The following is a 13,524-nucleotide window of genomic DNA, read 5'->3' as shown; positions in this document are numbered from 1 at the left end:
TCATTTAAATAACTCCTCTAATTATATTTTTGACATTACCATGGCAGGTGTGAGTTTTCAGCAATGCTGATGGACCAGGTTAGTGTATAACACTAGGACAATGAGTAACATCACAATGGCACAGCAAAACACACCATTTGAGGAAAAAGCACCAGGGGAGAGGGAACTTTTTAAAGGAAGGGGCTTAAAAGGTCTTGAGGATCTAATAGGTCAAGTTTAAGTAAAGAGAGCTTGCTGACTAACCAACAAACCCAGAATCGGTTGGTAACTCATAACCTGCACCCTCAGCTGGTCTGAGATAACAGTCTTTATTTCTGGTCTAGAGCATACTAGACACCTAGGAAAATACTGAACTAAGTACTGTTATAATTCCAAGAAGGTATAAGAATACATATAAAAATAAATGTCAGTGTAAGATGATGAAGAAATAAATATAAACCCATGCTATTAATATTTTGAAACTAAGAAAAATATAATAAGTAGAATAATCATTGTGATAATTTATGTTTGCCTTGACTGCTTTTAAAGCATTTAAGGCAATCTGCTGTATTAGATTAAAGGCTTAAAATTCTATTAATAAATATGTGACCAATGTATGTATATCAGCAATAAATTAATTTACAAAGCTTTGATTTATTAATAATGCAGGCAGTGTTTAATTGTGTAAAGGGACATTTTCACTACAGTATAGGAAGACTAAATGGAACACATACAGAGGAGCCTTTGAATAAGAAAGTTCCCAGCCATGGGAAAGGAGTCTAATGGCTCACTACAGTGGGAACCCTGGCCACTGCATTCTGGATTTCTCAGTGGGGCTGGCACAGTTCCTGCCTGGCCATAAAGTGGAGATGCCAGGCTTCAAGTAAGGGAGCCCACTGGCAGCACTTTGGCTAAGCAGGCAGTGTGAGAATGAATCTTCAACTATAAATTGTAATTGGAAGCAGTGCTTTCTGGGCTAGGAGCTTTTTCTTTCTCCTCATAGCCACTGGGTTGCTTACCAGTTGCTTGCTCTTGTTCTGAAGGCAGAGAGACACTGGAGGGGTACTAGGATAGAATTTCAAGAAGGGACACACAATGATGCCTTTTGGATCCCACACAAGGAAGCTGGCAGATGTTGATTGCATACTGCCCATTGCATGGGAATCACCTACTGGTTGCAGCCAGATGGACATACATATACTTGTTTCTGGGTAAACCCCAGAGTGCACCTTCCGATGATGCTCATGTGGCTTCTCTGGGATCCCAGAACAAAATTACTAGATCAGGGGCCTGGGACATCACTTTACAAGGAATCCCAGAAAAGAACTGAACAACCCAGGTGGCACAGAGTTCCTGAGCAAGTCACCCCTTTCTTTCCATTAAAATCTTCACTATGTTGTTTCAGTTCTAGAGGGGAGTGCCTACCCGTCATCTGTGTGACCCTGACCACTGACCCTGCTGTGTGCCTCACACTGCTCTTATCAAGTTGCTGAGGGCTCTGTAAGTCAGGAGCCCCTCTGTCCCTGGAGCCTGGTGGCTGCAAGCCTCTGTGAGGTGCTCCAGCTGTACAAGCTGGGACTGGGACAGCTTGCTCACCTTTGCCTTTCTTGGCCTCAGGAAAAAACCTGCCTTGTTCCTCCCTCCCCCCTTTTGCCGGCCTGAATGTTAAGGCCTCCAGCCCAGGACTGCACACTGGCAGCTGCTTTGTGTATGTCTGTGCCGTAGTTTCTACAAACACAGCTGCAGAGCTAGAGGACAGCCTTCCCCCATCCCCACCTCTCCAAAGATCCTCCTCCAAAACGGCAGCAAAGATGCCCATCAAGATTTTGCCTGAGGATGGAAAGACCTGGGAAGACATTTCCTGTCTGCATAGAACAGGCCTCTTAGACTCAGACTCTTAGCTTTTTTACCTCTTTAGGTCTCTATTCTCAAGTTATTCAGCATCTCTTTGAAAAAGTGCTTGGGAGAATTAACAAGGAGGAACCAGTGGCTCCATAGCAGAAACTCACCAGCAGGCTTTGTTCTCTTCTAGCTCCTTTTCACCCCCAATTTTTCCCCATTCCCATTAAAAACATCTGCATCTCAGTGTAGATATATTATATATCATATTAATGTATTATGTACTATACACATAAATAATTTTTTTGGTCAACTTCCTGCCTTTACATGTAGGCCAAAAGGCCCAAGTCGGCTTCAGGCAGCTTGCTGTTTAATCCTGCATGCCCAAGGTTTACTCTTTGAAATTTCATCTTTGTTTTTCTGGTTATTTGTCTACTTAAAAAATTGCACTTTTTTAATATCCCTATTAGTCTTGGAAGATAAACTAATAGAGAAATACTTTCTGTGTGCAGTATTTTAAAGTACTGCTAAAGGACTACTTAGCCAGTGATGTTTTCCATTACTACTGTTATTTTTCAATGTTGTTGCTATTTTGGGGTTTGTCTTATGCTCCATTTACTTCAGAATTATTAGGTTTTGAGAAAAGCAGGGTTTTCTTTCTCCCTCCCTTTGTTAATAGGGCAATTTTGAAATTTTCCTATGAACGTTTTATCAACATGCCTGTTCATTTTGCTTTGTAGCTAGGTCATTTACAACTTACCCTCTGTTTTGGAGGAGATGTTGCTAGCATTGGTTTGCATTCTTAAAGTCTGATTAATTGTCCTGTTTGACTATCTTGATGGATTATCCTGGTGAACATGACCTGATTTTGACTTTTTAATTAAGGACTTTTTGGAGGTCAGGTAAAGTGCCTGCCCTGCAGCAAACTTTGGCAATACACAAAACCTATTTATGCAGCTATGGAGAAGGCCACTTGCCTTCAAGGAGAGGAAAGCAGGTGTTCACTACATGTTCGAAGCATGTGACTGAATGCTATGGTCCCCTGACCCTAGAACCTCCCTGGTTGATTGCTGGGCCCCCTAGGGATCACCCATAGACGTCAGCTTACTGCCAGAGACATGGTTCTTACACTGCACCTCCTCACCACTCACTAATTTCTCAACAGAGGAAACTGCTGTCAGATGTGGGGGATGTAGGGTTTCCCTGTGGAATATGCATGCCAACTGTATAGGAGTGTTCTGACTGAAAAATAGTCTGTCACTAATAAGAGAATGGTAGATGTCATTTTAGTTTGGTAGGTGTTATCTCCAGACACCTTTGCAACAGAAGAGAACTCGGTACACATGGATGAAAAGTGTAGACATGAGCATTTCTTCTCCACTATGGCTGCTGTAGGTCCCTGGTGTGTACTGGGTAAGAACCAGACTGGCCCAGCTCTGAGAGTGTGCAGAGAGGGGCTGATGGAGTGGGGCAAGGTGGGCAACCCTTGAATCAGAAGATAAATCTCCTTTACCTCTTCCCTTCCTCCTCTCTACTTCCTCTTCCTTTTCTAGTCCATAGAATATTTGGGTTTTTTATCTCTTCACCAAAAGACTTAGTTTTTGAGCTGTGCCTTCTCTGTCCCCATCTTGTGTTTCTGGGATCAGATAACATGAGTTGCTCACTGTTAGAATTCTACAGTCTAGTCTGAAGTCACTGGGTATGAGGTAAGACACTTGGGTTTGTGTCATGGCTCCAGTATATTACTTAATTAAGATAGTTAATATGTATGTGTTTCAGCTTCTCCACCTGGGAAATGGAAATAAACATCCTACGTACCTCACAGGGCTGTTAGTAAAATTTGAATGATAATTTATAAATGGAAGGACTTTATAGACTGTAAAATGTTATTCAGACACAGGAGGGTTTTAGGGCAACAATGGTTCTTTCAAAGGTATCCTATAAATTCCTTGCAATCATGGTGGCCTATGTGTCAAGTTCACTTGACCATGTAGCCCTTCTGTGACTCGAATCATCCAGAAGACTTAGAACTTGAACTTAACCTCTGATCTGGTGATGAGCTTGAGAGGTTCCTCCCTAACCCTGACCAGGGAGCAGCAGACTTTTTCTATAAAGGACCACATAGTTAATATACTAGGCTCTGTGAGCCACACAGTTACTACCACACTCCTCAACAATGCCATTGTGGCATGTAGCAGCCATAGACAATACACAAATGAGTAAGTGCGTCTGTGTTCCAATAAAACTTTATTTATCAAAACAAAAATTTGAATTTCATATGGTTTTCACATGCCACAAATATGATTCTTCCTTTGAAAATTTTAGTTATTTAAAAATGTAAAAACCATTCTTATCACACCAGCCAGACAAAGCAAGGCAGCAAGTGGGATTTGGCTTGAGGGCTTTACTTGCTGACACCTGCCCTGCCCCCAACAACTCCCAGGAGCTGCTTGAATGGCCAGGATGACTGCCAGTGTCAGAGAAATTAAAAAGGGGACAGGAAGTCATTTAGGAATGTGTCCCAACCCCCTTACTTTTTATGACCCTCCTCTCTGCCTGGTTGATGTCAGAGCATGTTAAGAGCAACGCTGAGGTGTACACTCAAGGCTCTTGCAGAAAACACAGCTGGACCTCTGCTCTCCAATCCTTGTCAAGAACCCCATCACAGCAGCAACAACAATGGCAGCACTAATGATGTTTATGGATGGCTGCCTGGAGTGTGTGCAGCTCATCCCTGCCTGCAGGCAGGCCCTTTGAGCACTCCAGACCTGCATGTGCTGCATTTGTGGGAGGTTCTGCTGTAGCCCATTGCAAAATCGATCCTGTGTTGCATTTCAGTAATGAGTCCTTGTTCCATACTGAGGTGCACAACAAGAAATCGCAAATTTGAGTCACTGTGGCATCTCCTATCAAGGTGCTGCTCAGGATGTCATCTCTCCAAGGAGAAATTTCCCTCATAGCTCATCCAGGTACCAGGAAAAGCTGGACATCTCCTTAAAAACTGGTTTTACCTTGTAAATAATGCCATTTCCTTGTTTGATTTGGTATCAAGAAAGCTCAGAGTCAAATATACCTCTAAAAACTGTAAAATATCTTAAAAATAATCAGCACCAAAGATTGAGCATGCAGTACATGCTCAGAACATTCCACGCAATCCTTTGCACTTAATCCTCATCGTCCTGAGAAGTAGCTTACTTTACTATCCTTTTGTATGGGATGAGTAATGACTTCCAAAGATATCCATTTCTTCCACTGAATGTTACCTTAACTGGCAAAAGAAAGTTAGCAATTGTGATTAAATTAAGGATCTTGAGATAGTGAGATTATGCCAATCACAAGTGTCCTCATAAGAAGGAAGAAGGGAGATTTGACACAGAAGAAACCAATGTGATAGCTGAAGCAAGATGCTATGTTGTTGGCTTGGAAGATAGAAGAAGAGGCTGTGAGCCAAAGAATGCAAAGTATGCAGCTGTTGAAGCTGGAAAAGACAAGGAATGAGATTTGCCCCTAGAGTTTCCAAGAGAGTGTGGTCTTGACCAAGGGAAACTGACTTTGGACTTCTGAACTCCAGAACTCTAAAAGAATAAATAAATGTGTGTCATTTTAAGCCACCAAGTGGTAACTTGTTACAGCAGCTATAGGAAACTCATACACCCTCTTTACAATCAATAACAGGAGACTTAGAGAATATTGCCCAAGGGTTGGAATGAGATCCAGACCCAAGATCTTATCCCTATACTGCCTCATCTGTTGTGTGTCCTGACCACCCTGGTTTTATTATTCCCCTTGTTTTCCCTCCCCTTATCCAGCTTCTATCACTGCTAGTTAATCTTCTCATCATGAGTGCTTTTGTAATCTACCTCCTGTCTTGGTTTGGTAGAGGCAGCATATAAATATCTTGGTGGATATTTGTGCCATGTGCATGAGGTGGGGTCCCTGGGGTTTTTCTAGGTCTATGAAGTGTCTTATGATTTAACCAGAGAAAGGCCCCTGGCTGCTTTTGTTCCCCCTTTGCTTTGTAAAGACTGTTGCTCTCTCCTTTACTGTAGCACTAACAGTTGGACAGAGCAGGACTTCTGTTTTTTTCAGAAAACTTTGCTCACTTCCTGGTCAGTATTCAGAGGCCAGTGAATGCTTATGAGGTTCTTTCTTTTCAAGAAGTTTTGTATTATTCAGAAGAATTTGTAGCCTAAGAGTTCCTCTTTCTACTAAAACTACAAAGCAATATAGGAGGGAAAAATTAAGCAGTAAACCCAGAAAACAATGGACCCTTTGTTTTGTCAGCTGACCCCCCAACATGTGTGTTTGAATTCTTGAAGCCCCCAAACACCAGGGCTGGGCAGGGCATCACAACATGTAGCCTTTGCACTCTGTTATCAGTGTGAAGTCCTTGCGGGTGTGGGAGGGACTGCCCCACTGTGCATTCAGAGGCTGGAAGGGGACCATCTCCGTCTGGAAGGGGCCTGCAACCAGTTGGGTTCTGACAGCTTGATGGCTTTCAAGACACGAAGCAGCACCCATCTCTAGAGAAGTTCCAAGGACTCTGCTTTCCTTTCTGCTGACTCCAAAGTGTACCAAATATCCCCTCTGACATTAAGGCTCTTGAAATCATCTGGATCAGGCTCCCATCATGTCTTTCCTAAATTATTGATTCCACAAACTACGAATCCTACCTGTAACCCCAAAGAGCTTTCAATCTAATATCTGTGCTCCTACTCATTACCTGAGGGACCTTTTCCAAAATGCATTCTCCTCATTGCCAAAGGGATGCAACTCAACCTTGTTTGGGTCTCCTGATATATTATCCAGAGTCCACCAGAGAAACATAACTGATGGAATTGCAGATGTAATATATACATATTATAGATGCTACATATCATATTTAATACATATATATTCTAGAAAGAGATTTATTTTGAGATATAGGCTCCCATGGTTATCAAGGCTGGGAAGTGCCACAACCTGCTACCTGGGAGTTGGGGACCCCAGAAAGCTGGTGGTATAGTTCACAGCCTGGGGAACCAGGAGTGCTGGAAGCAAGAGACAGAGCCCAGCTTAGAGGTCAGGTGCAGTCAGGCAGAGAGCAAATGTTCCTTTCTTGCACCTTTTTGTTCCATCCAGGCTTCCAAGAGACTGGAAGATACCTATCTTCATTGATGAGGGTGACCAACTTTACTCAGTCCAGTGATTTAAATGCTAATCTCTCTTGGAATCACCCTCATAGACACACCCCAAAATAATATTAACCATTTCTCTAGGCATCGCTCTCCCAATCAAGCTGACGCATAAAATTAACCATCACACTGGGGCTCTGCCCACATCACCCACCTCATCTCTCACCTCTTCATGTTCCCATCCTTCTGCAGAGCTCTGAACTCTGCCTGGCCACATCTCCCTACTTCACACATGACATCCCCTCCTTCTCCCCCTGTCTTCCATTTACCTTTAGGCAAAACAATAGCAGAAAATTAAGAGCAAAAGCTATGGAGTTAGATAGGCTTTGGATCAATTTATTTTAATTGCATAAATATTTACTCAGCACCTTCTCTGTGACTCCAGGGATGTAACTCTGCCTCTGTTGCTTGTGTGGTCTTGGAAAGGTTATCTGACATCTCTAAGTCTCAGTTTACACATCTGTAAAGCAACACATAGAAAGCACTTGGGCCCTAGTTGGTGTAGCTCAGTGGATTGGTCACAGGCCTGTGAACCAAAGGGTGATCATTTTGATTCCCAGTTGGGGCATGCCTGGGTTGCCAGCCAGGTCTCCAGTAGGGGGCATGCAAGAGGCAACTACACATTGATATTTCTCTCCATCTCCTTCTACTTCCCTTCCCTTCCCTTCCCTTCTTTCTAAAAATAAATAAATAAAATATTTAAAAAAGAAATCTTTCATGAATATGATGTCAGAGTTATCATTTGTATCTTTCTTTAAAAGGTTAAACTCAAGCTTGATGATCCTTCCTCAGACAGATTTAGTTCCCAACCTCACTTGCTCCAACCACCATAACCCCTGGTACACAATGCATGCCTCTATTCCAGCCCTTTATACTAAGCATTTATCCCATTATTTGTTTGACCCTCCACCTACTCTTGGATGAGAATAGCATCTTCTTCACTCCTTTTTTCTGGGTTCCCAGAGAAGGGCTTATGCCACATTCACTGACTCCCTGGAGCAGAGGGAGGAGTTATCCCCAAGGGGGCAAGTGCTATGCTCCTGTTCTTTCCTTGATGTGCCAGCTACTCTTGGCTCTCCTGGCAGCAGCTTGAAAGGCTGTGCCAGGCTTGGTTGTAGGCTGAAGGCTGGCCAGTGAGAGGGACAAGCCATGGCAACTTTTATGTGAGGATAAATTAGGAAAACAAATCCTGAGCTGTCCATTCATCTCAAACCTTGTTTGCCATTCTGCACCTAAAATGATTAGAAGCCAGCAGAAAGCATCTCATCCCCACAGGAAGAGCAAGAGTGATGAGATCAACACACCAACATCCAGCCATTCATTCTCTTTTACATTAAAAAACAAAAAATTTTTGTGTACTTTAATGTTCCATGTGCCTTCTTTTTAAAGGAATAAGCCAAAAGTGGAGCTGTCTCAGAGAGGTCCAGACAGTCAGCTCCTTGGGTGGTAGCTATAAGGACCAGCTGCCTGGTCAAGGACAACATGTCCGCTACTCTACAGCTTAGAGTAGGGACAACTTAGATGCTTAACAAGCATCTCCTTTCCACCTCCTTCAGTCGAAACATATTTGGCCCACTGTCTATCTCCAAAGTGTATTTCACAATGTCCTGTATTTTCATGACCCTGTTTCTGTACTCTTCATTCAAGATATGATCCTGAGTCTAGGCTCATTTCTCCCCACTCAGTGCCCCTTAATGGACTGAATTGTGTCCCTCCCCTAATTCATATGTTGAAGTCCTAACCCTCAATACCTTAGAATATGACTGCAGTTAGACATAGGGCCTTTAAAGAAGTGATTAAGGTTAAGCAAGGTTATATGAGTGGGCCCTAATCCAATATTACTGGTGTCCTTATAAGAAGAAAGAGACACTAGGAATGTGTGGGCATATAGAAAAGACCATGTGAGGACAGACGGAAGACAGCCATCTGAAAGCTAAGGGGAGAAGCCTCAGGAGAAACCAATGCTTCTGACACCTTGATCTTGGACATTTAATCTTCAGAACTGTAAGAAAGAAATGTCTGCTATTTCAGCCACCATGTATGTGGTGTTCTGTAATGACAGACTAATAGAATCCCCAAAGGGTTCATTCAGACACTGATTACAGCAATTCCTTGCATTCTGTTCATTAGATTGCAATTTCTGTTGTTTTATCTGTTTGCCCCATTGTAATAACAACCAAGGTTCATTTCCTTTTGTTATGTCTAGCACTAGAGGAAACCCCAGCGTTAATAGCACAAGATAAGTTTTTGCCTAATTGACGAATGATGCTGCTGCAACAGAAGCTCTAGGAGTGTCATAAGAAGAGCCAGACTGTCCTCTTTAACCTAAGTGATCTTTTCACTCAACTTGCAAACTAAATCAACTACTCAGGTGTACAAGTTGCAGGAGAGGGAACTGGAGTATCTTTTTCTAATTTTGAACAGGTGAGATTTCATGGTTTGTAGACTCATTGGTCTTTGTATTTTTTATAGGCTGTGTCATATTAGTGAATTGCTATATTTAGACTCTTGGCGTCTTTTTCTTGTCCTCTTTGTCACTCTATTCAGGCTCTTTTCTTCTCTCCCAAGAGCTCCAAATGGCCCCTGCATACCTATTGCAAGTGTAGAAAGTGTTTGGCCATTGGTCTCCTCACTCTTTACCCAACCCAACTAAACTCTACAGCAGCCCACATTTGAGAGCCATTGGTCTCCTCACTCTTTACCCAACCCAACTAAACTCTACAGCAGCCCACATTTGAGAGCCTTACTTTCCCCCCAAGCACAAATGGCTATGTTGAAAGACCTTACCACAACTCTGGTAGAGCACTTCCAAGCCCCCGTCCTTGCAGGCTGTGTGTGTGGGCCAGGCTTGGCTGCTACCACCCTCGAGAGAAAGCAGAGTCCAGACAAGGAAGGCAGCAGTGAGCCCCTTCATGGTGAGGGCGTGTGTGTGACCAGCAGAAAAATAACAGGCCCAGTAAAAAAGACCTTCAGGGTGGTTCTTCCTCTCCCCTCATTAAAGGGGTGACGCGTTCAGTTTCACTTCTCATATTTTATGGTCTTGGGGAACCACTGTGAGAAGCTAAAGGCAGTTAGCAGAAGCATTTGAATACTGTTCCCCTAGGACCTTTGCCACTTAAATCAACAGGGTGAGGCTAGTCTAGGTTGGGGGTAGATTGGATGTTGACTTTCTGCTTTCACAGTGAGAAACTAGCAAGTAACATATGACCTTATGACTCAGGTCCCCCAATATAGCCATCCTAAGAACCCCAACCCCTGGGGGAGCAGTGAACTCAGTAAAGATAAGTAAGCCACAGGCTACCACTGTGTTTTCCAGCAGCAAGTTCCTAAGTCTCTGCAGGTTTCTGATGTGGGCTGTGCACTGGGAACCTGCCTGGGGCTGGCAGGCAGCATAGGTCATTTGTGGTCTGGAATGAGGCTTTTGACATAATGGCATTTTTCTCTCCTCTGGTCTCCACTTCCCTCTCTGGGTGAGGATGTCAGCAGTGACTTGTGTAGCTGCTAGCATAGTGCCTTTCCCTGGGAATGGCAAACATGGTTTTTGAAGATGAAGTGGAAGATGAAGTGAGCTGTGTTCTGGGTCTGGGTCCAGCTTGGTGGAAAGGGTAGGGAAGGATGGGGAAGTGAGGACCTCCCTTTTAAGAGTGGGGATACCCTCACTTTAATTGTTTCGGCCATGTGTGGGCTTCTTAATGCCACATCTCACTTTCTTTTCAAAGCCAGGATTCTATCCCCCCTTTCTACTACCATTGTTCCCCTGCTTCAGGACAGCAATGTTTCTGAACTGTGATCCCATAGTCCCACCCAACTGCACCTTAGCTGGAGAAAATCAGAGTCAGGGCCAGAGTCGGCAGATTTTAGGACAACAGAGAACACTATTTCACCTGGGAGGAAAAGCATTACTCTGAGTACAATAGGCAAATTAAGTATTTCTGCCATTGGCTAAATAAGAATTAAGGTCACCTCAAATTTTTTTTAAGTAAATGGAATGTAATTGCCAATAAAGACAAACAAATACATTAACTTAATGGATGGATGCTTTGCATTTCTTAGGGGACGTCAGGGACTAGTCACTTGGGAAAGGGGCAGGAGGACAGGTCTGGATTTTTTTTTTCAGGTACTCATCTGCAGATAAGTATAATGCTGTTGGCTTTCAAAGGTAGTTCTGAAAGTATGGTTCCTGGACAATGATGTCAACTTCAACCAGGAGCTTGTTACAAATGCAAATTCTTGGGCTACATGCAAAAGACCAACTGAGTCAGAAACTCTGGGGTGGGGCCCAGCCAGCACTTTGTGTTTTAATAAGCTCCCCCACTGAGTCTGACATATACTCAGGTGTAAAAAGCACTGGCTTTTTTAGAACTCAAGGTGAAACTTGAGCCCCCCAAAAGAGTGAGTTTCTCTCAGGAGACAAGGCAGCATGGCATGGTGTGTGTGCACAGAAGTCAGCAGCACTGTGAGCAAGAGCTCAGGTGAGAGCCAGAAGCTTAACGTTTAGAGTCGTGGGCCCTGGTGGAGCATTTAAGCACTGGTAGTTTAGGACAGGAACATGGATGTTTCCTGTGGGAGCTTTGGGTTCTCTAAAAGTTGTTGCGAGAGCTCTGCACAGGGAGTGAGGAGAGCAACCTAGGCTAAGCCATTCCTTCCCACACAGCACGGCACGACCAATGCACCAGCAGATGGGCCCGGCATTTAGAGATGTTCAGAATGGATCACTGAGAGGCTCTGGAGGCGTGGTGATGCCAGAGCCATAGTCAGCAGAGTTGGGTGGGCATCAGCATTGGCTGCAGGGCTTGTTAACACATGGATTGTGGACTCTGCACCTAGAGTTTCTGATTCAGGAGGTCTGGGGTAGGGCCTGAGACCCTGCACTTCTAACAAGCCCCCAGGTGATGCTGATGCTGCTGGTCTGGGGCCACAGTTTGAGAATTTCTGTTCTAGATTATAGAATTTGTTCTCTTGCAGGGTGTACAATTTTTAAAATCCTCTTGTTAACAGAACATTCATTTGCTATATGATAGAGAACATTTTGTAAAATATATAATACACCCAAATAGGGATTAAGGAGTAAACCACTTTCTTGAAGGAGCTCAGCTTGCTGAGAACGAAGATGTGAATAAAATCATCAGTCATGGCTCCCTTAATTCAATCACTCCATGATGTCTTGAGTTCTTTAACTAGAAGCTTTGTAATGATAACAAAGTAGCTTATTGAGAATGCCTTGTTCGCTAACCATAGAATAAAATTAGAATCAATTTATGATAGTTACTTAAAATATTGTCTTATACATGTAAATGATAACCAAATACATTGTCAGGCTCCGATCCTGACTTTCAACACCTTAAGGAAGTGCTGTTCAGGTCTTGTTCAGATTTGTCTTCTACTTTTTTTGATAACCCTCTTCCTCTGTGCCTTAAGCTGCTCTCTTTTCATAGAGTTTTGCTTGGGATGGTGCCTATCTTTTTGAAGGGTAAAAATGTTATTATCTGGATGGCTGTCCCTAAAAATGTTCTTAAGAAGAAAACTCATGTTTAAGGAGAAACTTTAAGAATAAAATGTGAGATTGTGAGGACAAGAACCCAGCCACATGAGGAAGTAAGGGTGAAGCTGCTCCACATGAGAAAGTAATATGGACTAGTTTTTGCTGCAGAGTCCAGGCTGAAGAAAAGAGAAAGTGGTGGAGGAAAGAAGGGTAGGGAGCGAGGGGGTGAAAGGCCGCTGTTGGGTAGAGTGAAGTGGCCTGTCTGCAGGTGGGGAGAGCCAAAGCCCTTTCAAGGACACATTCTAGATTGGTTGTTGTGCAGTGTGCTATGAGACAGCCTTCTCCACTTTGTCACCCACTCTTGTTCAGTGGAGACTTACACACATAAAAATGCTGTGTGTGTGTGTGTGTGTGTGTGTGTGCGCGCGCACGCGCGCCTTAGAAAAGGCGGACTTTCATGTTTGCATCAAAGAGCCGTAGGAATCCTGCTTGCTTGGAAAGTGATTCAGTCTTGGGGTGGGCACTGCACTCCCACAGTGCATGGAAGGGGCTTTTGGCCTATTTTATCTACATTTCATATGCCAGCTGATGGTAGATCACCTAACTGTTCTTTAGCTGTGAACCTGAATGCCATAGCATTCTTTGTCTCCAACAGCAAATGTGCTTTTACCATCATCTGTGTTCAGCCATGGCTGCTCTCCTTTAGTGCCCCCCAATATTCATTAGGCAACAATTTCTCTTTGTGTAGCACTCCCACTTTGCTTTTTTGCTCTGTGGCCTCTGTATTTCTGCCACATGACAGTGGGAAGAGAGGCAGGTTTGATCTCCTCTTGCTTCCAGACTGAGTGCAACCTAAAAATAGCTCCTCTGGCATGCAGAAGTCAGGAAGCCAAGCTCCTTCTTGTGTAACACCATTTAGCAGCTCCCCAGCTGACTGCAGAGACTTTACTCTTTAATTACTTTTACACAGCTGTTACCTGGGCTACATGAATATCTTGCAGAGTTGGTGCCAGCCTACCGAGCTTTTCAGTGGAATCATTCTACAATCTC

General features: G+C 43.6%; 1 protein-coding gene across 1 annotated transcript in view; it reads right to left on the bottom strand.

The window, feature by feature from the left end:
* Window positions 1-9,998, bottom strand: part of LY86 (lymphocyte antigen 86) — a 65,322-nt gene extending 55,324 nt beyond the window's left edge. The window contains exon 1 of the mRNA XM_028513444.2: window positions 9,780-9,998. Within this exon, the coding sequence (XP_028369245.1) occupies window positions 9,780-9,906 (127 nt within the window). The 5' untranslated portion in view covers window positions 9,907-9,998. The remainder of the gene's footprint in view (window positions 1-9,779) is intronic.
* Between the last annotated feature and the right edge of the window lie 3,526 nt (window positions 9,999-13,524).

The sequence above is a fragment of the Phyllostomus discolor genome, chromosome 5 (genome assembly GCF_004126475.2).
Source record: "Phyllostomus discolor isolate MPI-MPIP mPhyDis1 chromosome 5, mPhyDis1.pri.v3, whole genome shotgun sequence".
Taxonomy (NCBI): Eukaryota; Metazoa; Chordata; class Mammalia; order Chiroptera; family Phyllostomidae; genus Phyllostomus; species Phyllostomus discolor.
This window is presented reverse-complemented; position numbering and strand designations above follow the sequence as displayed.